The 27,603-nt window shown below is 43.0% G+C and overlaps 1 protein-coding gene across 5 annotated transcripts in view; it reads right to left on the bottom strand.

The window, feature by feature from the left end:
- Positions 1 to 771: 771 nt before the first annotated feature.
- arhgap24 (Rho GTPase activating protein 24) overlaps positions 772 to 27,603 on the bottom strand; it is a 67,443-nt gene continuing 40,611 nt past the window's right edge. For 2 of the 5 annotated variants that reach the window (XM_076757515.1, XM_076757517.1), the window contains 7 exons: positions 13,359 to 13,481; positions 8,324 to 8,531; positions 5,910 to 6,042; positions 5,197 to 5,270; positions 4,988 to 5,109; positions 3,703 to 4,885; positions 772 to 2,897 (listed from right to left, as the gene is read on the bottom strand). In XM_076757515.1, the coding sequence (XP_076613630.1) occupies positions 2,633 to 2,897; positions 3,703 to 4,885; positions 4,988 to 5,109; positions 5,197 to 5,270; positions 5,910 to 6,042; positions 8,324 to 8,531; positions 13,359 to 13,481 (2,108 nt within the window). In that variant the 3' untranslated portion in view covers positions 772 to 2,632. Of the gene's footprint in view, positions 2,898 to 3,702; positions 4,886 to 4,987; positions 5,110 to 5,196; positions 5,271 to 5,909; positions 6,043 to 8,323; positions 8,532 to 13,358; positions 13,482 to 17,114; positions 17,454 to 21,896; positions 22,046 to 27,603 lie in introns of those variants that run through there. The other 3 variants (XM_076757516.1, XM_076757518.1, XM_076757519.1) reach the window with 3 other exon arrangements.

Here is a 27,603-nt window from a genome sequence, read left to right as displayed (position 1 = left end):
TTTTTTCATCAGTGTTTTTGTGGTCATTTTATCCATTAACACGTGTATTACAATATATCCAGTGGTGAAAGAAGCACTCGGATCCTTAAGTGTAAATCATTGTGCACTGTTCACAATGAAATCCCCAAATTATTTGCAATTTAACATTGAGAAACATTCTTCTTAAATTGTTGCACTTTTGACCGAAATCTGTGCAGGAAGTAATCAAAGCTGTCAAATAAATGTTTAAGATATTTTTGTACTTTTGTACTGAAGCACAGTACTTGAATAAATGTTACATCCCATCACTAAATACATCAATATATCAAAACTGAGATATAATATAAAGAGTTTTGTGATCTATACTGACTCTCGCTTTGCTGAGTCAAAGGGATCCTAAGACATATTTTTCAGTTTTTATGGGCCGTCCAGTCAGAAAAATGTTCAGAACTTCAGAAATTTGGTCAGTAACAGATTCTCGTAACATCCTGGTACAAGATGATTGCATAAAATTCTGAAGAACAGATTTATCTTACGCCATATAGTTAATTATCAGAAGCATTCATAATGTCAAAATATCTGATGGCTCAAGCTTCTCAGATGTGAGGATTTGCTGCTTTTGTTAATTTTACATTGTCTGTTAGTCAGACAGTGACAAGTTGGATGAGTTTTTGTCACTTTATGAAACATAAATTATTTATTAAATGAAAAATAATGCGAACTGGTACCATGTGTTGCACTATGTTCATCTACATTTTTCACACATCAAACATGAAAAAACCTCCACAAAAAGTAAATAACAAAAGGAGACTCACATGAAAATGCATTTTTATTCATATTGAGTCATTTTTTTTAGAAGTTCTTTTGTGTATCAAGTATCATGTCATGAAAATATTCCACTCTCCCAGTCCTCCTCTCCGTCTCGCCCTGTGTCCATAATCTGCTCCTTTGTGTGGAATTTGCAGAACGAGGTGCCGCTGTCAGCTTGGCTTAAGCCTATTACTTCCCGGTGAAGGGTGCAAAATGAGAAGCCCGGGCTCCCGCCCTCCCTCCTTCGGTTGTTCAGGCACTTTTTATAACTCCATGTGCACATTCCAGATGTCCTGCATTGACCAGCAGCAGGTTTAAATGGGACCTGGTCTTCAGAGGAGGCAGCAGCAGGCCTGTGCACACACACACACACACACAGACTTCTTAAGAAAGAAGTCCAGCTCAGGTCTGTGCTCTGATGTTTTGTACCCATTAGGAAATCCACACCGGGTGTAGACGTTTGGTTTACAGCTACATAAATACACCTCATCAATATGCAGTTACTTCACAGACATTCACGTATTGTTCGCAGGCCCTGGCGGACGCATGCACCATCATGCACACACCACTTGCTACTGAATCTAGCAACCAGGCTAATGTCCTCCATGTTGACACACTTGATGCTGAATCCCCTTTTTTCACAGTTATGACCCACAAACACCACTCCGTGTTGCTGCAGCTTGTTATCCTGTACTACGTTAAAACCAGCTGTGTCAGGTGGATAAATCATCAGAACAGTACAGGAGAGTGTTTTTAAAAGCGGCATCTCGTGTGTTCAGACGCAGCCTGCAAACTGCATTTCCCAAGAGCATTTATAGAGTGATAACAGCTAGACGCCTGTTCATGGGGAGAGTACAATTTGTCACCTGAAATCCAGAATTCATGACAGACGTTTTTATTTGATCTGGGAGGTACGCCAACGACCCATCGTGCAACTCTTAAAATTATTTTTTACAAGCTACAAAACATTCTTCAATCAGTATCAACTGAAAACGTGCCATATCCATCTGAATATGCATCAAACCACAGTGCAGACTAACAAGTAGTGTCTACGATTATCTATAAAATATTTACAGTACAGGCTCTTTTTTTGGTCATGGGGTAAATAAACAGCACAGAAGCATAGGCACATATACAGTATATTTTCCCTATTGAACACACACTGAGCGACAGAACATTCAGTACCACCTCGCAGAGACTAAACAAACATGTAAGTGCAGGGAAATATAAAATATCACACATTGATAACTTTGCTTAAATATCGGATAAACATTTAAGTATTACTTTCATTTATTTTTACATACATATGACACTGTTTTTCTGCACGGTTTCCCTCTATGTACACGAGCAGATACAGAAGGACATGGAACAACAAGATGTTTTTGGTTAGATTTTAAAAGTGAAGCATCTTAATGTGTCCAAGGTTGTTTTTGTTTTTTTTACTGAATACAACCTTTTTAACCATTTCCCTCCTATATGGCTCTCGGAGTTGAAGTCACATAATAATAACAGATGATGGTGTGTCTTTCCTCCACTTGCCAGTCAGATGAGTGAGCACCACCACAGTTTCTGAGTAGGTTGGAGAGTGTCTGTGAGCTGTTTAAATAATGCTGTATTTACAGATAATATCAGTCTGGCATCACTCCAGGTGATGTCTGCATTTATACAGGCGGCTAGCATCAGCCCTACATCTCCTATTAAATTAAAACATGCCATTAATCCTCTGCAGCGTGACTTCCCAACCTTCTGCAACCAGCAGCCAAATCCTGTTTGGAGCCCTCGAAATGTTCACGTCATGTAATAAACCATTTCCAGTCTTGCAGACCACGTTCCCGAACCTCCCTCACTGTATCCAGATGGTGTTGTTACGATCTGGTCGGCGGGGGTCCGTGGCTGTGGTGGTGCCGGTTGCCGTGAGGTCACTAAATGTGGAGAAAAACTGTTCCATCTCTTTCTGCAGCATCTGATTCCGACGCTCAGCGTCGTCCTTGGCTCGCTCAGCGTTGCGCAGCTTGATCTCCGCCATGGTGTATTTCTTCCTCTCCTGGTCCAGCTCCTCATGGAGGCTCACCATTTCTGTCTCCAGCTCCAGGTTTCGCTGCTCCAAGCTGCAAAAGAGGTGAACAAGGGGTCAGGAGAAGATGCAGCATTCACTGAACCGGTAATGACAAAAGAAAAAGGAAACAGCTGGATGGATCTATTGAATCAATGCTGCAATGATACAGGTGAAGGTCGATCCACTGTCATGTCTATATGCTAAATATGAAGCTATAGCCAGCAGCAAATTCGCTTAGCATAAAGACTGGAAGCAGGGGGAAACAGCCAGCTCACTCAGTCCAAAGGTTTAAAAAGAAATCTGCTGACCAGCACCTCTGAAGCTCACTAACACACATTATATCTCATTCATGTAATCTGTCCAGAAGCCAGAGTGTGAAAATTTGTTATGTGCTGGACTTTTTCTTGGCTTGAAGTAACAGCGACCTGCCAAGAAACCCTGCAGCAGATAGTGTGTAAAACCACAACTGCACCTGGTTTTTTGTATGAATCAAACAAACACACACTGTGAATCAGTGAGCTTCAGAGGTGGACAGAGCCAGGCTGGCTGTTTCCTGGTTTGTGGTGCTGTTGAATTATGATGCATCGCTCTAAGAGATGTTTCTAATACTATGTCCAACCCACTTCTATCAGTGAGGGTAGAGTACATGATAGAGACTCAATAGAGTTCAACAGCACCACAAACTGCAGCCTCCAGAATGGTCAGAGTTGACTGGTCTGAAACTAAAGCAGTTTCAACAAAACCTGAACATTATAATCTTCATGAAATGTTGTTGTTAATCTGGATTAGTCTCAGTTAGCTACTTCATGCCCTTCATTTATCTTTAGCAATGTTGTCACATTTTTCACAGATCCTACCTCTTTATCCTGGCCTCGTACTCGGTCTTCTGCTTGTGCATCTCTTGTTTGAGACTGGCCACTAAACTGTGCAGAGCGCTGTGACTGCCGGGTCCGTTACCAACAGTGTAACCATCACTGTTATCGCTGCTGCTGGTGCCTCGGCTGCTCCTCCCCGCTCCATCTCCACTCCCCTCTCTGTTGCTGTTTCTGCCCTCCCCCTCTCCTCCTCCACCAGATTGAGGAGGCTCGTTTTCTTGTGTTGGTCCATCCAGGTCTTCGTAGTGGCCTCCGTAGAAGTCCTGCTCAGGGCAGGTGGTGGTGGAGGAGCGACAGGAAGTGGAGTTGTCAGGAAGGGAGATCTCGCAGGAGGAGGTGGACCAGGTGGCGCTGTCGACGCTCTGCTTGTCCTCACAGCTGCTGTTCAGACACGTGTTGGTGATCTGGTTCTGCTGCTGCAGGTTCTGATGGTTTAACTGGACGTTGTCGTACGTGGACAGGCGGTTCTGATTGGTTAATTGATCCCCGTTGGAGCAGTCACGTGTTCTGTTGTTCTCACGTAACGTGACGCAGCCGTTTGGTACCCAAAGACCATTGCGGCCGTTCAGACTTCCCGTGACCACATCGCTGCTGGAAATGCCCATGCGTGCAACTCCAGTCCCGTTCCCTCCGGCGCTGCTTCCACTCGTCACGCCACTGGTGCCCATTTTTGTGCCGGAGCCTTTGTGTGCCCCGCTGCGCCGCGCCGGTAAACTCCCACCACCACTTAAAGTCTGGCTCTTTTCCTGACTGGGGTCCGAAGAGGGCGAGGAGCTGAAGGAGCCATTCGTAACAATCCCGCTGCCTTTATTGAAAGCCGGGTTCTTTTTCACAGTCAGCGGTGGGCTGCGGGTGATGTCAAATCGGCCTATGATGCCATTTCGAGGGCTCGCCGATCGCGGGGAGCCACTGTTGTCGACGTGGCGGTGCGAAGGCGATTCAGGTGCTTCCCACACACACTGCCGCACCACCTGCGTGTTGTTGTTCTCGGTGTTCTGAGACACCGCAGTGACGGCCGAGGTAGTTGTGGTGGCTTGGCGCCGTTGCGGGTCGATGTTGTTGTTGTTGACGAGCTCGAGCGCCGTGGGGCTGTCGTCATCCCGAGGGAATAACACATCATGGCGGCCAATCAGAACGGCCATGAGCTGCTGGACCAGAACGGTACCTGACAACATGAGAGCGGCCATCATTATCTTTACTTCCAAAATGTTCGTTGGATTAAGACAAAACAGACACAAAGCAAAACATGAGCAGCATGAACACCGACCTTCCATAATAGCTACTGGATCCTCAACCTTCGGCCTCAAGATATTTGGCCCAAAGACTGTGGCCAAGTTTTGGACGCTCATTTTATTCACTCCCGAATATGACTGGACTTCATCTAGAAACCTGGCAAAGAGGAAAACATCAACTGTTCACTGCTTGAAACTGGTCACATCATATGACAATACAATGGAATTAGCAATCAGTTAATACCTGCAGATGTACTTGAGAAGATTGTAGTTCACTGGAGGTAGACATTCAACAAGCTTTCGCAGCTCCTTCAAACCCTGCAGATGATGAGGCAATAGCTCATATTGATTCATACTGCAAGTTATGATCAATTTAAAGTGTGTTAGATAGAAAAATCACACCCACAGATGAAAGGGAGAACAAAACAAATCAGAGAAAAAGACCTTTGCTCACAGCATTTACTGCAGAGCTGGAGAGGAGTGATTCATCAGGCTCGTTCAAAGATCTTTATGTAAGCCATGATTTATTTTTTAAACAAAATTCATCAAAAGATTTATCATTTAAACCACCTTATAACAATGGGTGCTAATTTATTCCCATCACTTTCTGACGTACGTGTCTGAAGAAAATGGGTTTTTGTCTTCCTACTAAACATGAAAACTAAACAAATGAAACAATTATTAAACAATATGATGATCTCATGGCGTAAGAGAAACCCTGTTAAGATGTTAGAAGTCAAGACATGCACAACCATGTGAGAAACAGCAGAGCTGAGCATGGATGACCAGTCAGCAAGAGGCCACTCGAATGCCACAGAACGAGACTCTGGATGATTTATGTGGGAGCTTTTCACTGCCGACTTCTGTTGATATATGAATTGAACTTAAAAAAAACTTTACATGAAGGAATAAAGTGTGTGAAGGGCAATTTGTCGGTAGTCAGGCGCTCTTGCCTACCATTTCATCATCTTTGCCGAGAAGCTTGGCGCAGGCCAGGAACTCATCATACTTGTGGAAGGGGATGACGGGCTCAGGCAGCTCTCTGAGATACAGCTTCAGCAGGGAGGCTACTGTGTGCACGTCTGTGTTACTGTGGACAAGGAAGAGAAGAAGAAGTGTTGGAGGGCCGAGGTTAGAATTCATTATGGGTACGTGGCCTGGAGGCAAATCATCTCGAACACTCCTGCAGGAGGAGGACTGTTGAGGAGAGGCGAGAGAAAACAGAGAGCTCTTCAGTTTGTGAAACAACAGAAATATGCTTATTCACATGTTGACATTAGTAAGAATGGAAGATGGTTGATACCACTCTTATCAGTCTGTTAAATATTAAGCCAACAGCCATTTAACTTAGCACAAAGACTGGAAACTGGGTAAAATGGCTAGCTTTGGCTAGCTCTGTCCAACGCTAACACAATCAACATCTATATCTCAGTAACTTTGTCTTATTTGTAACAATAATTTACTGTTTTAAATGACTATTTTGTGCCAGGAGATTACTGCTCAAAGCTATTTCCAGTTTTTGAGTTAAGTTAAGCTAAGCTAAGCTAACTGGCAGCTGACTGCAGGTATAAGAGTGGTATCGACCATCTCTGCCAAAAAGTATGTCCTCTCTCACTGAGTGTGGCCTGTTTCTACAGTGGACCTGAATGGACAAACTAGGTTAAAGTTAGCACTAGAGAGGTGTTGTCCATGAATTTCGTGACCCCCATAGGTTCTCCTATATACTTGGAAAGGAAGAAGTGAGGTGAGGGATATTCAGCTGGTTGCAATCTGCAACCTCACCACTGGATGCACACTGGACCTTTAATGCCTGATCAAAATGTTGCCAAAATCTCACACTTTAATGAGTTATCAGAGGTGTATGTGGGAGAACTGAACAAGCAAACAGGACACAAGCAGCAGAAAAGTAGACAGGTAGCAACAAAAGCAAGAGAGGGAACAATAACAACAACAACAACAACAGTCCTGGGTCAGCTTAGATGATCTGCCAAAGGCAAGAGGATTTCCACCGTAGGCACAAAGACACTAATGAGCCAACGAGTGGGCAGCTGGTGAGGCAGGCAGGAGGTTACAAGGCCTAATGAGGGAATTAGCATGGCGAGGGACCGTTAGGAACAAAAATCAGACATGGGCAGAGACAGAGGAGGGCGTTGTCACAATTTCTGTTAAAGCAGAAGTAGAAGGGCAGAGATGTCACTGTGCGGCTGACATAATGGGGGCACTTCTGAGTCTGACTTTGTATCTAGGAAGCATCTCGGAAGCGGCAAGGTGTTGATGTACAGCCTGGACCCTGACAGTCCTATGCAGGTTTTATTTATGGTCGAGGTGGATGGAGCGAAGGAGGGAGGAAGAGCAGAGAGGAGGAGACGTGGAGGTGGTTGGTTCCATCACTCATGCATTCCTCTGTCATGCTGAGTTATGGATGAAGGTTGTCACATTACAAAACAGCTCTCAGTCTCTCAGTGAAGCCACCTACACAGACAGCAGATTTTAATGTAGCTGCCAGCTGATTTTTAAGGTCGTGGAGAAACCATTTAGCTCTTTTTTTCCCACATTTGGACAAATATGAATGTGAGTTTTTTTTTTTTTTTTTTCCACAGGTGCTGACTGCACCTCATCCAGCATTCAGCCGCCTATTGTTGTGAATTTGCATGAATGAATGTAGCTGTTTAGCACCACTTCCCGGTGTGACCGGGCTGAAACCAGACAGCGAGTGAGATATCAATCAAGCTTGACCTTCACACACCTGCACAGTCCAGAGAAGAGCTGCAATCAGGCAAGTGAAAACACCTGTGTGGGTGGATAAAAGGTGTGCAGGGTCTTTGTGATCAGTGCCTGCATTTGCTGAATGTTTGTTCTAACTGCTGCTGCAGCTGCATATAAAGATTCAGTTGCATCTATTAAAAAGATGCATGATCGGTTTAGAAAAGCCAGATTTAAGATTGGATTGACTTTTACTGTTGATGATCTGTTGGAAAATGTCAAGAACATCAATTAAAATAATGATCATGGAAAGAAAAGCACAAGTAGAGCTAATAACACTAATGATCGATCGGTTCCTTGAGTTTCAGTGAGTCAGCAAGCAGCAAAACTCAATGAAAAGCATTTGCTTTTTTTTATCCTGATTAATTACGCCTGTGCTTTTCCTGTGCTGACATATCAAAGTGTCTGCTGTGAACAGACATTACATCACTGTTTTCACTTTGTCCCTCTTAATGTCTTTTTTCTGTGAAGCAGGTTTCCAGTGCAAATAGGTCCTGAAGACCTCTATGATTCAGCCATGTGGTTCCAGAGGTGACTGAACGGATCATCTCCACATTAAAATGCATGGAGGAAATCAGAGCAGCCCGTACGCTCATGTGTTTCCTTACCAGTCAAAAGAGGGTTTTTCTCCACAGTCGAAGGCATCCTGCAGCTCTTTGACCAGGTTGGCCTGTCCTGGCAGCCTGAATAGACCCTCCTCCCGAAGGCCCCACTGCCGAATGAAATCCACACACTGCTCTACCAGCATAGGGGCGAGCTTGTTCCCGAACCGGCGCTCATAACGCACAGTTTCCTCCAACTTCTGACCGAAGATCCCTGAAACACAAAATGATTAATGCTAAAAGGCGTAAGATTGAGAAGTGCCATGAGAAATCAGCATGAGCTGATTCGATTTTCAGCCCATTTTTGTACATTTATTCATAGCGGGTAAGCCTTTATTTGAACACTGTTTGCAAGAGGAGAATTAAGTGTCACAAAGAGTTCAACACATCAAAGAAACTGAGAGCAGTGTCTCCAGCGTTTAGCTATATTGAATTTGGTTCTTTCTTTACAGCTAAATTATTTAAGGAATGAGTCTGAAATGACAAAAATGATGTTTTATCCTTTGAAATATTAACACTGTTTAAATATCCTGAACTATTCAACTGTCTCTCCCGAAGTGAAAGGAGCGTTTCTCAAAGAATTAAAATACAAAAAAAAAAAAAAAAATTAGCCTCACGTCTGCAGCTTAAAGCACATCAAAGAGAGCAGTTAAATCGATTGAAAAAAAAATCCTGATAAGGCCGGCCGGACAGCCCGAGCAAAAAATCTGTGCACCCACAAAGCGTTGATGCCTGATGATCAAATCTCTAACTTCCTGCTGAGCGCCTCTCGCCTTTTGTCGGAGGCAGTCGCCGCAGGGGAAAAAAAAACGGGACTGATTTCCATTCGCAGCCGTCTCATGTGGATGCAACACAAGAGGGGATTAAAGCAGCCTTCCTGAGAGATTTGGACCCGCATACTTTTCCGGTCTCCAGATACAGACCGAGGCTACTCACACACATGCACACACGTGGTACGACAGGGTACCGCGCGGCGACTGCATTACGCTGAGCTTACCGGGTTCCTCGTGCTTTTGACAACATTTGACAAGCAATGCAGCTTAAAAACAGGTGACGTCAATGTGAACAAGCTGTAGTTTAAATCGGTATTTCCGTGCAGGTACACTGGTGCATTAATTCAGCACGTGGCTTTCCCAATAAACTGATGCAAATGCTTCAATCCATTTTTCATCGGACGTGGGTGGGTGCTGTCTATAACATGATGGCATGTGGTCATACTCACCCCTCTTGAAGCGGACACAACTTGTAAGCTTCCGGAGGAAACGCCTATTAATAAATTTGTGATAAGATAACATGCCAGAGGTGCAGAAGATGAAGTGGCTGCATTTTAGCATTTTCCAGAAGTCAGCCTCGGGTTTCGCAATTATGACAGAAACAAAACTAAAACTGCAAAAATGAAAGAGATGCATCAGTTTGATAGTAGGTCAGTCAAACTGTCTTCACCTCCATCTGTCAGAAAATGTTTTTTTAATCATCTTTTCATTGGAAAAGAAGCTTCTCAGAAGTTAACAGTGGAGTTTTGTGTCCTTTCTCCTCTGGCTCACTCCCTTCAGGCTGTTTTCCACTTCAATCTGTACAGCAACCCAAATAAGACAAAACAGTAAACAGCCACAAATTCCCAAGAAACACATGAAGCTGCGTATCCATTTTCCAAATCTTAGACGGATCAGAGTGAAATATAGATAAGTCGAGCTCCCCCAGAGAAAAGGATGATGAATATCCTCCACAGGAAGAGCATCAGAGAACAAATGAGAAAAAGTGACTGCATGAAAACGAGGTCATCCCTCCAGACGTTCTGGTCATGAGTCTAGGAATGTTTTCCCGGGGTCACATGTAACTGTGTGTGTGTGTGTGTGTGTGTGTGTGGACCAGCTTATGAAGAGTGTGTGCATGTGTTTATATGTATGTTTGCCGTTCCCACTGGATCTGGGTCGTACCACAACCACAGACTTCAGCACGTGAGAGCGACACCTTCTCTCTGCAAACACTCAGCAGAGTCCTTCAACACTCACAGGTTCAGTCAGCGACACAGACAGACTGCTGCACACACACACACACACACACACACACACACACACACACAGGCACGTTTCCATAGACTTACATTCATTTCCTGGAGACTTGCCCTTACCCTTACTTGCCTAGCCCTAAACCTAACCTAACCCCAGTCTTCACCTTAAAATTTAACCCTTTACATTATGGGGACTTGCATTGTTGGTCCCCATAAGGAAGGTAAGTCCCCACTTTGAGTCATACACGTCAACGCAGACACACACAGAGGTCCAGACACAACACAGTCTGATTTTTGTTTTTCTGGGTTTCCTATCTCCTCTCTCTTGTCTGGATTTCTTTCTTCTTCTGTGGTGTGGTGAAATGTGTGATGTGATGCTGATATTAACGCCCTCCTTACTTCACTGAATGCTAATTTTACATATTCATAGAGATATACAGTGAAACATAACAGCCTCAACTGTCTTATGCTGCATGTCTAAAGCAGGGGGCACTCAGAGAGTACAGACCTCCACCAAAGCCAGCGGTCGCCCTTCTATGATGTGCAAATCTGCAAGCGCGAACTTCAATATTATTGCTTGTTAATGTGAAGCATAACGTTTTGGACATTTCCTTAATATCTCTCTCAGAGAATTCACATTTGGATGATATGTGTGTATCTACGTTTCCATACACATACCTTACTTTGAGAAGACAACACTTAGCATTGTGGCGATGCTACATACGTACCAGTTCTCCCATTAAACCATGAGTGCTCCACAACAACTGCTTCCTGTATGAAGTTTGAGCAACTACATGTGGAGGCTCCCCAGAGGTTTACTGTGGATTGTGATGCAGAGTCGTCATATTTCTACATTTGACTGTGTTTCGTCACTGCTGAACTTCACTACCATCTACTGGATTTTAAGATGTACTGCATTTATTCTCGCAATGTTAACGAAAGTGAAAAATTTAGAGGGTTCTTCCTTAGCCTACGCTCCATGCTTCCATCAAGTTTCATGAAAATAAGGCCAGTAGTTTTTCCACAATCCTGGTGATAAACAAACAAACAAATAAACCTCCTTGAGTCAGAAGGAGAAAAGACTGAATGTACAGAGGAGGAAAAAGGAGATTTTATGTTACTATTAACACATGTTTAGTTCATATGAAGCCAAGGGAGGGCGTAAAGGCTGACGATGTTAAAATATTAGCAAGCAGATTTAGATCATTTTATCATGTTTCATCATGTTTACAGACAGCATCCCCGGCTATCTTTGTAAATTCATGATGCAGACAGAAAACGATCAGTTCAGCCGCAGCTCAACAGCAAACTGGTTCAAGGAGCTCAGAGGCAGAATATAGATTCTAGGTAATTTGGTCTGATGTCCTTCAACTATCACAGCAGCTCAACACCTGTTTGAAGCAAGAACAGACAGTTTTAACTGTCTTTTTAATTTCCCTCGTAGCCTTAATCCAGCAACAGTAAACAAAGGTCAAATTAAGATGCAAACTCTCCACAAACAAACGATTGGTAATTACCATGAAATAAGTCTCCAAAGATCCAGATGGAGAGGCCACAGCTGCACATCTCTCAGAGGTCTGACTTCAAACTCTCGTCCAACTGTTCGTTCAAGCTGGCCAGTAATTAATTCAACATCATAGCAAGTGTTCAGCACAACATGACAGCCGCTCCTCTGCGGGTCAAACACAGGGGCTTCGTTTTGGGAGCTCCCTCACTGTCTGTCACTCTGAACAGGATATCTGCTCACACTTCAGAGGCACCGACCGGCCAATCAGGGCTTGGCTAGTCTCTGCTGCTACTGCAAAATGTGAAAGCCTGGAATATGTGTGTGTGTGTGTGTGTGTGTGTGTGTGTGTGTGTGTGTTCTCTGTATATACATATATGTGTGTGAGAGACAGCGAAAGCCCGGCTCCGCTCCAACTTGGAGCCACCTTTCTTGTGGCATCTTTGACAAATGGCTCGTCCTTTTGAAGAGCAGTCAACTGCAATAGACATCAAACTCCCTGCACTGAAAACAGAGGGGCCAGCTCAGCCTCATCTATTCACTGTGTCACCGCGAGCTGCCCCAACTGCCTGTCTGCTTAACAAACGTCGCACTTGTGCCCCGTTCATTCGCAATGTAGGCCAGTATCTGCCAGTAAAGTCAATAACAAGCCATGGCGGCGCAGTAGGAGACTAAGTAATCAGCACACTGATCCCACCAAAGTCAGGAACAACTTCAGTGCGTTTCATGATGACTAGATCACCATTTTTTGCTAGTTTACTTGACTCATGTCACTGATTTTACCATGCTCACTGCCTTTGTTTGCCAGCACGAACAGGCTGGACAGAAAGCGGAAACAAACAAGCAGTGCAAATCTGGTGCACGTCTGGATTTCACAATTCAAAAGACAAAGCAAATATTCCCACCGACTGAAGCTGTTTATACATCTTGTCATGGTGACGTCTACTATTCTGCTGATGCAAACAATGTGTGGTAGGAAACAACTATGTGGAGTAAAACAAAGGAGGCAAACTGTTGCTTTTGCTGCAAACAGACTGTGGAAACAAGCCTGTTTTAGATAAATCTTTGAAGATCCAGCACTACATGAGTTCCACATAGTCCTCTATTTCAAAATATGTAATCACAATATAACAGGAATGTAATGCACACATATCTTGGCGACATCTTTACCATAAATGCAGCATTGCACCTAAAAATTACTGCTTAGTCCCATATCTATCACGCACCCACAAATAGATGTAGGTTACTCTATTATCACTGTGCACAAGCCTGCTTTCAGTCCTCAGTTAAACACAGTCTGTGCACAGAAAGGATGCATTTTGTCAGCGGGATCAGAGCAGTCAGCCGTTTGATGGCGTTGAGCCTTGAGCAGAGGTTGAACACACACACTCATCCATCCTCCAGCTACGCTACTGGAAACTTTAAAAGTCATCCAGTTGAACACAAACTGTTTATACAAACCTCACTCACATCAACAAGTGAACACGCTTTCAGGGAATAAAGACAACGGTTGTGCGTATACTGACCTCCACCAAAAGGGGCCCAGATGACCCGGCGGATCGTCTTCACCCAATCCTCCATGTCATTCTGGGTGCTGGCCATAAGAAGGTAGGTCTCATGGTTGGCTGTCATCCGCTCTCTGTCTCCCCCTGTTCAGACAGACAGAAACACAGATGATTACAGTATCCTGCAGGCAGCAGCCAAAGTCTCTTCAGTGGCAAATTCAAACTGTCCGACACAAAGAGAAATCATCAGTATTTCTGCTAATCTGATTTCTTCGTTCAATGCAATCAAGATTTATGGGACTGAATAACTTTCAGAACATTTTAGAAGTTAAAGATCCCCTCCAGGCATGTTTTCCAGTCATGTGTGGAATAATAATTTGGGTCTAATATGTTTCTTTTTTTTCCAGAAAAGTTATACATTCTTAAAATTACATCTAAAAATCCAGAATCTTTAAATGTGCAAATATTGTTCTTTTTAAGTGTATGTGCGCTGGAGGCTGCAAGTCTCCACATCACACTCGCAAAAGTTTTATACTGGACTCCAACTGGCTTACAGACTAGTTCTGATGGCACAAAATCATCAAACTCCGCCTTAAGGTGAGCGCAGAGAAACTTTCCTCCTTCAGCAGATGACTGTGAAAACGTCCTTCTGGTATCAAACATACAATATTCCGCACAGTGAAGGTCAAACATCCAAACAAAGTGAAAAAAGGGAAAGACAAGCAGCGTCTGACCTCCTGGTGACCAACACAGCATCGACTTTAAACGTCCTTGGACGGCACGGCAATTTACTTGAACCTAACCACTAGGTGTCTATAAAAACGGGGCAATTTTGGACGAGGACCTTCCATTTGAACTCAAAAACAGTAATAAAGAAACAGAGGTGTATCTTCCATTAGAGGCAGGCTCAGCTACCCTGATTCGACTTGTAGATAACGGCCACAAGCCCTCTGCTGTCATGTGATAGCGGACAGATCGAAGTGGAGGCTCTGGACCTGCTTCGAATCCGGCTGCAGAGATTATCATGACAACAGCACTGTTTCCACGGCTCCACTTCAGCTTCATGAAGAGGAAACAAACAAACAAACAAGGACTCATGGCATGTGACAGCGATGCACCTGCTCTGTTTTAGCAAGAGATGAGCTATTAGGAGGTGAAGTGTGTATCGCTCAGCGGCTGAATTATTCATGACTTTGACCACCAGGGATCCTGCTCCATTGATTGCATCACAGGATGAGAGCTGCGTGCTGCATACAAAAAAATATTTATAGACAACTACAACACAATATGAAAGGCAATACTTTGCAATTCAGCTGAGTTAACTACTAAATTTGGTAAGAAGCACAGTTTGTTCCTCAAATGTGGCTCAACTAATCCAGGCTAACTTTCTGTTATCAGGCTAAAATAATCCAGTTTATTCTCATGAAGGCTAATTTGGTTGGTCCTGAAAAGCAGTGTGCCCTTATTTTGAAATAAAGGAAACATGAGTAGAGAGTTTAAAACAATGATCAGCATTCACACGACTGAGTGACTGCCGATCATGTGATTGCAGTTGCATGAGGTAAATGTGTTGGGAACCCTCCCAGCATGCACTGGGGCAACATTCATGGCAACAAGTAACAGCAACGGCTAGCCTTCTCCCTTTACGTTATCTTCTATCTTCAAACGTCTTGGTTTGTTTTGGTAGAAGAAGATGATGCTGGATGCACTCGTTAACTGAGCTTTGCTACAGTCGTGAATAAATAATTGCATTCGATGAACCCAAGTTTATTCACTTTACGTTAGAAACATTACAATCGCTTGGATGAAAAGAAAGCTCACATAGCACCTGAACTGCCACCGTAAAGTAAAGACAATGCTAGATCATAAACAGGAAAATCCAGGGCTGCAGTCCTCTGGGGTTACAAGTACCAAACCCATTAAATCGCAGTAACTATGATTAATTTTAAAAGCAATTAGTTTTATTTCTAATTGCCACCAAAAGTAATGGAATTACAGTAATGCATTACTTCCAGCACTGGTGATTTGTTAAGAAGGCATAGGCTCCCAGTTTTGGATGATCTTCCTTTTGCTCCTACGTGGTTTGACGAACCGTGCATTGGACAAATGCGATAAAATAACGTAATGTAAGAGATTCTCCCTGAACCCTCTTTGTCATGATCCAGTCAACTGTCAGTGAACCATCACTGCTGCAGGTTTGGGTTAAGGACTTGACAACCGCTCCAGATGGATTTTAAAGCAGCTTTGAATAACTCAGTTACTCCCGCGCAGCTTTATTTGACAGTGAGATTGATGATCCCTGTCAGTCTCAATGAGATCTCGTTAGCGGGGAGCAGATGCCAGTGTTTGCCCTGTGTGGCATTCTCCAGTGTTTATCCACTGCAGGCCCCCTTTCCAAACACAGACCATGTAAACTCAGGTGACAATAATGAACCTAAAGTGAATGCAGCCGGTGTGTCTCAGAGAGGCACCAGAGGTTTGTCACTACGCCGTGAAAGTGGAACTGGGGCTAATTTCAGACATTCTGCTGTCTTCATGTCACATTAAAGTGTCATTTTTCAGCATCATGAAGTGCTGTGCAGAGTCTGCACATCCACCACATGAAGCATGTAAGATTGGCACTTTAGGATCCCAAACAGCTTGTTTCTCGGATTATACACCTAACCTCATGGGCATGATAGCATGTATCAGCAGGTAGTGATTTAGCGTTCCTATTTAAAGAAGCTAGTTTGTTTGGCTTATTGGCTGAGGCTGAAAACAAGTCTAAACCTACAGCACTCTTTACCATCACAAACATCTCTCTGTATGAATCTCAACATCACTTTTACTTCACATCCTCAGCAATTCCCAACTGCTCCCATCAATTAATACCACAGACAATGTGTGGACAGTTAATCAGCAGCGTTTTCCAAGCAAAAATGCCACATGTTTTCGGGTTTTAGCTTTTCAAACGTGAGGATTTACTGCTTATATCAGTTATATATTATTGCAAATTGATTATCTTTGTGTCTCGGTCAATTGTTTGGACAAAATGGGTTGGAAAATCTACTCCTGGCAGTGGTTGTAATGGTAATTTATTCGCTATTTCTGGCAAATCTTTGGACATTTTGTAGACTTTATGTGATAAACTGAGATTTTCATCACATTCATCTGTAATGACAGCAACCATTAGTTGCAGCCTTAAATAAAACTGTTGGAATAGAACTGATCATATCTATATAATCCACTCAGTGATATCTATTTCTGCACTTTCAAAATGAATGAAAACAGTCTGATCCGTAATGAATCTGCGAGCAACTATGACATTTGCTGTTTCTAATAATTAAAATCAGGTTTGAAAGTGACATTTTTCACTGCAGCCAGTACAATTCATCCATCCATCCATCCATCCATCCATCCATCCATCATCCATCCATCATCCATCCATGCTCCATCTAGCAGTGAGCATGCCTTATTAAAGCTTGCACAAACCAACTCTCCCATTAAAGACAATGAAGTTTTAATCCATAATCTGATCTGTGTCCAGGAAGCAGGGTCTTCCTCTTAACAGCAGGGTAGTGCCCTCCGTCCCTCATCCAGTGATTAGTCACTACCCGCTATTGATTCCCATTAATTACACTTCACATGAAGTGCACACAGCTGATCCACTGTCAGTCACACCCGCATCGTCAGACCTGAACATGCAGCTACATCTGTATTTAACGCATGGACTCATTTTAACAACACTTGGACGTGTCCTCCCTCCACGACTCAAACACAAGCGCAGCTTCAGCTCACCTCTGTGATTTCCTCCGCGACGCGCAACAGATTTTCAACGATGCATTGTGTCAACAAAGCGACGGGATGCAGGAACCGGCCGGTAAACGTGCAGCTGCTCACCTACATTCGCACATGTGAGTTTGTCTTCAGTCGGTGGAAAAGCTCCGCCGCTCCTAAATCACTTCAGCAGCGCTTCACGTTGAGGTGATCAAGCCCACAAACTCCTCACAGCGGCTGACACAGTAATGGATTTGATTGAGAGAGAGAGAGGGAGGCTGAGATATCGATGTGTTGGTGTGTCCACTGCGAGAGAGAGACCGTTTGAGACCGTCACTGCCAGGGCCGGGCCGAGCTGCTTCAGGGTCCGAGCCCCGCGCCCCCAGCAAAGTTTCTGTCTAAAATCTAAATCTTTAAATGAGGCTCAAAAACACCTCGTTTCATTTTTTAAATAGATGAAAGAATTTCTTAAAACAGCTGGGCACTGTAGTTTTTAGAAAACAAAGCTCAAACGGGACTAAATAATACATTAACTGTGGACTATTTTCAGCGGTGGATTAATACACATTTGACGCTTGGAAACACTGACTGACGTTTTTAACCATTTTCTGACATTTTACAGACCAAACAACTAATCAATTAATTGAGAAAATAAGCAGCAGATTAATCGACAATGATAATAAGCATCAGTTTCTTGTAGTTTTGTTAGTTTTGTTTCTTTTCATGTGATTTATTCCCAACAAGAACACTTGTTATTTAACATCGGTAACCACTTTGAAATGTCCCCCCATTCCAGACTTTTTGCAAACACTAATTAACTTCACGAAATGTGTTGACCAGCAATCAGATACAATTAAACTCATCCAAAGAAGCACAATTAACTGTTCAGTACAGTTTTCTTATGGTAGAAAATGCACACCTGTTCCAAAATTACACAAAAGCAGCACAGAAATATTTAGATTATTACAACTGCTTACGAAAAAGAACAAGAAAAAAAAAAAAAAAAAAAAAAAAGCTAAAGGGCAATCATCAAATAATAAAAATGTCCTTTTGGGTGCAGCTAGCATGCCCAGTTAGCATATCACAGCAGGTTCATTCCATTTCTGCTGTAATTTATTAGACAGTGCATGGAAAAAAAAATACTTAAATTACTTAAATTAGTCCTATTACTCAGCCCCATCAGTCCAATGCTCGTGTGTTGACCACTGAAGTGACTCTGTCAGATGGATTCCACAGTCCCATTGACCAATTTGGCACACAAACATTTCTCAGCCCCCGACAGCATTGTCACATTGATTGTCATGCAAAGTAATTGTGATTCCCTGGTTTCCCCATGACTGCTTTTGTCCACATTTAAAATCAATCATCCCTTAACATAGAGCCTGTGTTTCCACTACTTGCATGGACAGACAGTATTTCCTTTTGGAAAAAAAGCAGTTGTGAAGCTGTTAAACAAGCGTGCAACAGGATTATACAGCATACCATGGTTATTACAACACACTCCTGTTCCTCCTGCTATTTCCTGTTGATGCTCTGCTTTCTTCCACATTGGCTGAATTGGCCATATGGTTTATGAAGATGGGCGATACGTCAAACTCTAGCACAACTTTCTGGACAAAACACTCAAAACTGTCATTACAAAACCTGTGAGAGAGCTGTTCTAAGGAACATATTTGTACCCATCTGTAGTCGTGTAAACTGCATTACTAGTATTAGTATCAGGATTAATCTCATGCAAATGTACTGGCAGAACACATTTCACCTCTAATGAAATTAGCAAATATCAGGAGCAGCAGATGGAGGGTCATCCATTCTCAGGCTGCTAAGTTAAATAAGAAACTTAATCCAGAGTTGAGAAGATAACAATACAAGTGACCACAAGATGAATACCGGCTGGCTTTGTGTGCATTTCAGTCACTCTTACTGTCCGGCACAAATGTGTCAGCCAGCTTTCAGCCAACTGCCTTTCCTTGTGTTTGTGACTCAGGGTTTAAATGAAAAACAGACTCAAATCCAGCAGCTGCAACGATTGAGTCATCAGTTTGTGAATGACATAAGTGCTGTTAGCTGCTCTGAGCATTAATGAATAGTGTTCCATTTGCATACTTGGCAAAGATGATTTGGGTTCTCCTTGTAGCCAAATGCAATAAAAATATTTTAGCGCTAATTGTTTGGAGACTGGTGTTTAGCCCAAACACACAGCCTTCCCAGATAACTCAGCATTGTCTCGTGATCTCAGACACATAAAGGTCAATCGCTGGTTTGACTCCTGGTTAAAACCACCAGCAGATAAACACAACATCCCTGCAAAGAGCAAATATTAGTTTTTCAATCCCCAGTCTGCAGCATTCACAGCCTCCAAGAATTTAGCCAATTTACTGCGGAAAGATAAAAACATTTAGCTCAAATATCAACTTGTCGCTGGTGGGTGAAGTCTCCATGTCTGTCCACTCAATAAAATGACTGGAGGCTGATTCTTTATCAGCTGTGGTAAAGCTGCCTGCAAGTATTATTGTCCACCACACAATTCACACACTGCTTGTAGTGTGACTGGCACTGCGTCTCTGAAAAAAACCCCTCAATCATCGCTTCTTAAATGAGACCAATCCTAGCAGGAGTTCGCTGCCACAGACAGTCGAGGAGCTTCAGTTATAGCACGACTGTACCTGAAGAGACAACCGTGACAGCTGTCACAATTCCCCTGATTCACCACGCCGCTGCACACCGCTCCAAACTTTTAGAAACTCAGCGGTGAACAATCGTCAGCTTCACACAGGAATGCAGACTGGTGCTTCAGAGGACGGCTTGCATTGAAGAAGGCACACAGATCAGGATTCCTTAGTCACCTTGAGACTTCTTGAAAAAGTTCAGGCAAAGAGAAAGTGCCACACCCTTTCAATTCTCTATGGTAATTCTGTTAGCAATAGTCTCAATGGAGCGCCAACAAAAACGGCAACTTTATTGACACTAACTTTTAATAAAATAGTTCTCAAAGTGCATCAGGCTTCAGCTTAACCACAGACAGCTGGTTAATACAGTCAAAACTGTGTACGAACAAAGGAAAGTCATTGGTAAAATAACCTGCATGATTCCTCTTTTATTACATAAATTAACAATAACACACCTTTGAATAATTGCTTATCCTTCAACAAACCCATACCATACTCTCTCACTTGCATTCTAGTTGCCTTCTGTGTGTGTTTGTGTGATAATTACTATGTGAGTTGGGTTGAGCGCAAGCAGCTAACAACTGCTCATTCCAGCCTTGACCACCGGCCTTAATAAGTGGCCAAGCCCAGCTGCAGACTAGTCTTTAGCTAATGGCTCAGAACAGGTGGGAGACAACAAAGGATCCCACTGTGCTGTAATTGCTCACAAATACCTGGAGTCCCGATACGCTTCAGTCTGACCTGTATCTCTGTAAGTAAGTCCTGTAAAACAACGGGCACATGCAGAGGGCTGCACCGGAGGATAGATCACACAACAGATAGTTTAATTTTGAGAAGATAGCAGCATTAATCTTTTACATCCACTGTCACCCTGATAAGATGCTAGCGCTGTGTAGACTGCTATAAAATGTTATGTGACTATGAACATGTAAGCTGTATGTATTGATTAGTCTTTTGGCTGAACGGAGTACTTTAAAAGTACATTTATTCTATTTTTTCAGTCAGCCAGGCTAGCTGTTCCCCCCTGCCTCCAGCCTTTGTGCTAAGCTAAGCTAACTGTCTCCTGGCTGTAGCTTCATATTTAACGACCAGATATGAAAACAGTTTCCATCTTCTCATCTAAGCTTTGTTCGGAAAGCAAAAAGCAAAATGTAAAACTGCTCCTCTGTTGAGGTCATTTTCCAAAAACAAGGGACTGCTGGTAAAATGATTAAGGTACAGTACGGAGTATGCAACTGCAACTGAAAAAAAAACATGGAGTCTCCTACCGTCGAATAAGTCCAACAACGTGACAAATCCATGAAAACCTTGTGTTCACCTCATAGCAAGAGTGTATCAATAAAAAAAAAGGTCAGTTTGTTTTAATTTACGCAAACATCACCCAAAAGGGAGTGGGTGTTAAAGTGTTAAAAATGACCTAAAAATGATTCAGAAGTGGAATGTATTTCGTCTGAGGCGCGTTGTGAAAATGTTAAGTTCTTCCAGACTTTGATTGTCCTGCTTGCCAAGTGGAGGAAGCAGCTGCTGCTGGCCCAGAGAACAATGCAGACACTATAACTACCTTGTTTAGCTTCATTTGACAATGTCATAATTCTCCCAATGTGTGTGTGTGTGTGTGTGTGTGTGTGTGTGTACAATGGGATATTAAATGAATACATCAGTGTCTGTTCTCTCTTGTCTGCAAGCGTCTTCTTGTTTGCATGCAAGCAGGGGCAAGTTGAGATTCAATATTGTGTCTAATGATAGTCTTCTCAGAAGTCCACACATCATAAATACCTCCAACAGAACAGGAAGTCACTCACCGAGCGACAAGCCAAACTACCTCGCAAAGTGTTTGTTCATTCATACGGAAGGATGGCGAGGATTGAAAGTGGAAAGAAAAACTACCACCGTTTCCCTTTTCATCTTCGGTTTACGAACGACGGCTCCCTTACACACAGAGTTTCATTCATGAGTGATATCACTTCCAGATGATCTAATGCCTCTGCAAAGTGCAGCTGTTACAACAAAGAAGTGTCTGTGGTGAGACATCAGTGCATGTTTAGAGAAATACAACTACTGTATGGCGTTGAGAGTTACGTGTAAAGTTATCAGTAGGCTCAAAGTAGTCAAGTAGCACATTTATTATCATTACCTTGATGTGAGGATAGTAAATCAGATAATCCATACTGTGGTAAACTATGAATCGCCTGATGAACCATCTCCATGTCTCCTCCACACTCCTGAACAGAAGCCCCCTGAGCGGGTTAGAAAGTCGCGGCAGCCCGGGTTAACTTGAGGACGGGAGATCCTGAGTGGGGAGCCGCTCTGCCAGTTTCTGGCCTGGCTCAGAATGAGTGAGTGAGCACAGCTGAGAGGGTGTGAAAGAGAAAGGGAAGGAGGGGAGGGAGGTGAGGTTTGAAGAGGGGGTTGGGGAGCGCGTGCACACACACACACACACACACACACACACACACACATACTTCTGTTAAGCACTGTAATGGGAACAATAGGCAGATCTCTCGGAGGGCTTGGGTTGAAAAAGGCCACTGGTTTGATACAGGGCACGACCCCATAAGCAAACATGGGATGTCCCATTCACACGGCAGTGCTTTGTTAACATCTTCACCCACAAACTGCTTAGAGCATAATGATGTAATATTGACTTTTGGTGTGGAATCAAAGTCTTAAAATGATGTGCAGACTCTTTTGAGAGTGTATATATAGTGTGTGTGTGTATATACAGCATTATTACTATTATTATTACTGTGTTACATTACATTATTTTGTTCAATTCCTGGTAGTGTAAGTAGTTTGTGCAGAGTAAAATAAATGTAGACAAAGTTAAAGTTAGAATAGTGCTGAACTCAAAATGACTGAAAATGAACTTACGGCAGTTTAGAGTATCTTTATTGTCATTGGACAAGCACAATGAGATTAAGTGATGATCAGAAAATTGCACAAATATCATCAGTTTGGAGAGACTCTGATTCTGCTGCCACCTTGAATCTGCTTAAATAATTAATTGTTTAGCTGTTTGGAGTCTTAAAAAAGAGGAAAAAAAAAAAGAGGAACTTTTGTTGTCACTAACAAACCCTTAAAGTTTTAGTCCCCAAGATTTGAGTCCTGGTTGATTTGGCGACCCCTGTGGTTACAGGCGGTAATAGTAAATGTGGTTTAATAGTACGGGTCACATCATTCTGGAGGCAGCAAAGCAAACTATTGTTGTATTAATAAAGTCAGGCAATAATTTGCCTTTTTCCATTATTCTGTGAGCATCCATGATGTGATTTAATGCTGCACACGGCATGAGTCTGCAGACAGCAGGGAACTGGTGTGCAGCCTGTTGCCTGCAGCTCTTCAAAAACAGACTGACAGTGAGGTAAGAGTGCAATGCTAAATCAGTGGAATACCCTTAAAAAGAAAAGAACAACTCTGTGCCTGAGAACAAAGTCTATCTAACAATTCAGCATCCCTTTCAGATTTAGATAAATCTGCATGTCCTCACAACTGAAAATCCTCCAAATATGAAAGAAAAGGGGTCAAAAATATAGAATGAAATGATAATAGACCATCCTCATATTATGATGATGACAGTGACAAATAATTAAAAGACAGAATAAATAAATCTTTCATATCCAAAAAGCCTAAACTCTCATCCCCACTCCTGCTGTACGTCTACGGCGACATCTTTCCCATGCGTCTATAGCAGGTGCCCTGTTTCACTTGACCCCCAGTAAGGTATCAATGGCTGATTCTCTTCCTGGTGTCACGGTGGTCCCGGCCTGTCAATCGACATAATCTGAAGGCAGACACCACAACATTAGCCTCCACCTGAGTCCCAGGAGACGTTGTCTGGTGGAGAACACAGAGTCCATAGAGTTACTATGGCTATCCATTACCATCTGATGCTGAATGAGTTACAAAGTGAAAAGGAGTGAGGAGGTCAAAGGGGACGAGGGTTGTTTGGCTCTACTGTCCCTCTACAGGCGTCCATGGGGAAGAAGGTAATCATCGAATGGAGAATAATGGCCACATCAACTCTAAATTTTCTGTATTCTTTGGTGCTGAAAGGAAAACATTATACCTTGACTACTTTGGTTGTGAAGCCACGAGGTTACCACAGCAATGCAAAAGTTTAAGGTCAAACATGTATGTCCAGTGGTAGAAGAAGTACCCAGATCTTAAGTATATAAGCAAAAAGAAGCAACACCACTATGTAGATTTACTCTGTTATAAGACTTAATTACTTAGTACTTAGTTACATTCCACCACTGTCTCTTTGAAAACATGTTAAAAACAAGCGATTCAGTCACTTCATATTCACTCCTCCGTTTGCACATTACAGGGGGTCAAAGGCAGCTGTTGAGTCGGATACGAGCGGGTGGAGTTTTAGTGAGTTGTCATGAGGACAGTCGGGGAGGCATTGGGTCAGTCCGTTCATGGAGGTCACAGGGCTGTCGAGAAGCCAAGTGTCTCTGTTCTGATTTCATGCCAACTAAATAAAGAGCTATGTCTGTGTGTCCTGCCAAGGCGGCTGTAAATATACCATTATGTAAGGGGAATCAATTTCAACTTTAGGAAAAGGAAACACAGCTCAGACTTGACTTAAAGTTCAGAGCTTGTGTTGGAATATAAGTCAGCGCGATAATTATAAAGACAAGACACTGATGCAGAGGTATAAGTGAGTCATGCAGCGTCGGCTGGTGCGTTTCGAAGGATTGTACCTGCCTTTTGGCCCATTTACTACAAACACAGCATCTCTAACAAAGCTCTTTTCTTCTTTTTCCAATGCAGAGAACACAGTACACCATGTTTACTATGATGGATTACATGCTGGATCTTCATCTAGTTTCAAGTTACCTGAAGTTGGTGTTCGTGCTTCACTGAAATGGAAACCAGTGGCAGCCTTCAGGGCAAGAAATCTGAATCAAACACTCTAAAATAAACTACGTCTTGCTTTGGAAAATGGCTGTGATTAGCGTGAAGTGCATGTGATTTGTAGGAAATGTGCTAACATACAGGTATGTAAGAAAAAACCAGAGTGATCCCTTAATATTTGACTCGGTCGGACCGAGTATATATACTTATAATTTGCTCTAATTACAGCCATTTTCCAGAGCAAAAAAATAGTGTTTAAAGCCAAAGCTGACAACTGTAAATATGAATCACAAATGACATTTATGGGAATTCTCAGTCACTGGTATGAAACCACAAACATTTTGCTCAACCTATTTATTTCAGTGGTGACTCGCAGTATAAGGTGAGATTAATTCTAGACTAATTCCAAACGTCTTTAAACCACGCGTGACAACACTTTGAGGTTTGTTAAAATACCAAAATCCTTACGAGTGAACCATTTAGACCTCGAGTGAACCACTTAGACCACTGACAGCTTCAGCGACTACCGACTGGGGGATTAGTACGCCATTAAAATGTTAAGAGCGTTGAGTTTTGGTGAGGGCTGGCAGCTGTTGTCACTTGAACACTTGCACGCAGTGCTGGGAGGCTGACGCGTTACATCAGTGACACAGGCAGACTGATACTTCAGAGGAGGCCTCTGGAAAGGTGCAGCACATGCAGATCCAAGAGTAAAACCTCAAACTCTCCGAGGTCGACCTGACTTTAGTCTGTAATGTGCTTTTAGCCTGCCATCATCACCTCACATAAAGCAAACAGACGCTCTGTTGGACTGCAGAGTAAGTGTTTGTGTTTTCATCTCTGCACAGTGTGCTGTAATATGCATGTGTTGTCCGTCTGTGCGAAACATGCAGGCATCCTTATGCTCATGTAAACATATCTCACTGTGCCAACACCAGTCTGAAAAGTGTACATCATCCTGTCATGGCCGTGAGACTGTGAAATCTGTATGCAACGCACGCCAAGAATTCATACTCGGGGTGCACTGTGCGACCCAAAACAAGTGACGTCCCACAGTGTTTGTCAGATATCCAAATAGGTTTTGGTTTAAATGCGGGATGTTGTCAGTGCTGAGCCTCATACACACACACACTCACACACACACACACACACACACAGATGCAGATAAGGATGCTGCTGCTAAAATATTTTCCATGGCAATGTTTCACTGTGAAAAGGGCGAGATTTAAGCTGAAATGTTAGTTTTTTTCTGCAGGATGATACGTCATTCACCTCAATCTGCCGCTTTGTTTGCAAATGTTTTAGATATTACAGCTTCCATCTTAATTTCTACAATAAAGAAGAGAGAATACATCCACTAACAATTATGTTGGAAGGAGAAGATGTAGACAAGCACTCTGAAAAGGGAGTGAACCTCACTTTATCCACACCAGAGAACGAAACATGACAAAGTACCTGTTGCTCTGCTCACTAATACCTTCTAATATCAGCTTTCAGCACTGATGAGGGCTTCGGGGCAGATGCACACCTGCACTCCCCACAGCTAGAATTGGTAGGTTGAGTCAGCCGGGCCTCTGGGAAAGCCTTTTGAACTTTTCACAGAGGGTTACAGAAACCTGACTGCTGGTTTATTGTGTGACGACCGGAGGCAGAGAACCTTATTTAGTCTGTCTTTCCCCACGAGAACCAAAGAGAACGAAAGGAGGCGAGCTCGAGTCTGGATTTAGGCGTGCTAGCTGTAGATACGCTGTTGGTGAAGACTTTATGTGATGTAAAGAACAAAAAATCCCGACAGCTGGGCCTTAAGAAAAATGCTTCTCATGATTTTCTTCAGGTAATTTTGTTATAAAATGAATTCTGGTTACGTGTCGCAGAAGCATTAATCATTTGCCTCATTTGCTAGATTGCTTTAGGAGATTGAAGGGCCTGTCAGAGGTGAACATTATTGTGATAGAAAGGAGAGATAAATGTGACATTCATCAATCATCTCCCCGCATGTGCCTTCACGCCACTTCATATTTGCACTTAGTGACTGATGAGGTGGAGCGCCGAGTATGAGCGACACCATTTTTTGGTGCAAAAATAGTGAATGTGGTCCCTCAGCAGAAGCATCAGTGTAATAAACTGTGTGTGTCTGTGCCAAACTCACAAGGCATGCACCATAAAACTTCCTGTTGACTCGCTGCCCAATTATTTGGACAGCCAATGGACAGCGCCCATCGGCTTCGGCAAGATAAGCGTGTTTTCATTTTGGCCGTCGCAGCAGTCCTGTCTGCGTTGCCGCTCCACATCCTCGTTGTTTTCTCTGACAAAGCTGGCCAAAGCACTGCTGGCCTGAGAGGGCTGCAGTGCGGGGCCAGCGCAGGCGAGCTGGGTCAGAGAAAAAGATTGGTGGTGATCTAAGTGGAGAGACAGAGAAACGCTGACCAGGAGGTTGGCTCTTTGTGTGTTTGAGAGTGGACTTTTGCTGATGTTGTTCGGTTCGTTCTCTCGTTCAAGCCTGTGCTATAAATAAAGCTTTCATTAAGTGCAGTCACTGGTTCGGCTACTGAGCTTTCACACATGCATGTAATGTTTTTTTAAAATAAATGTGCACATGCTGTGAAGAGCTACACATAGACGTCACTGCATTGACTGCTGATGCCCATAGAGCTTCACTGAGGTGGCTGATTAATCTGCCAATTATTTCCTCAGTTAATGAATGAATCTAATAAATGAACCTTAAATGTAATCACAGTTTGCCAGAGCCTGTGGTGATGTCTTCAGAGTACTTCTTAGGAATTGAGATATTCAGTATACTGTCATATAAGACAACAAAAAGCAGCAAATTCTCAAATTTGATAGGGTGGAACCAGCAAATGTTTGGCATTTGGCTAAAAAGTTACCGGATTAAATTAATTAATTCATATTCTGATTTGTTTCATATCCTCACATACTGGTGTTTACGCATGCTAGCATTCACGTAGAGTCAAGAGTGATCA

This window comes from Chaetodon auriga, chromosome 19 (genome assembly GCF_051107435.1).
Source record: "Chaetodon auriga isolate fChaAug3 chromosome 19, fChaAug3.hap1, whole genome shotgun sequence".
In the NCBI taxonomy this organism is placed as follows: Eukaryota; Metazoa; Chordata; class Actinopteri; order Chaetodontiformes; family Chaetodontidae; genus Chaetodon; species Chaetodon auriga.
The sequence above is the reverse complement of the archived record's forward strand: the minus strand, read 5'-3'. Positions and strand labels throughout refer to the sequence as shown.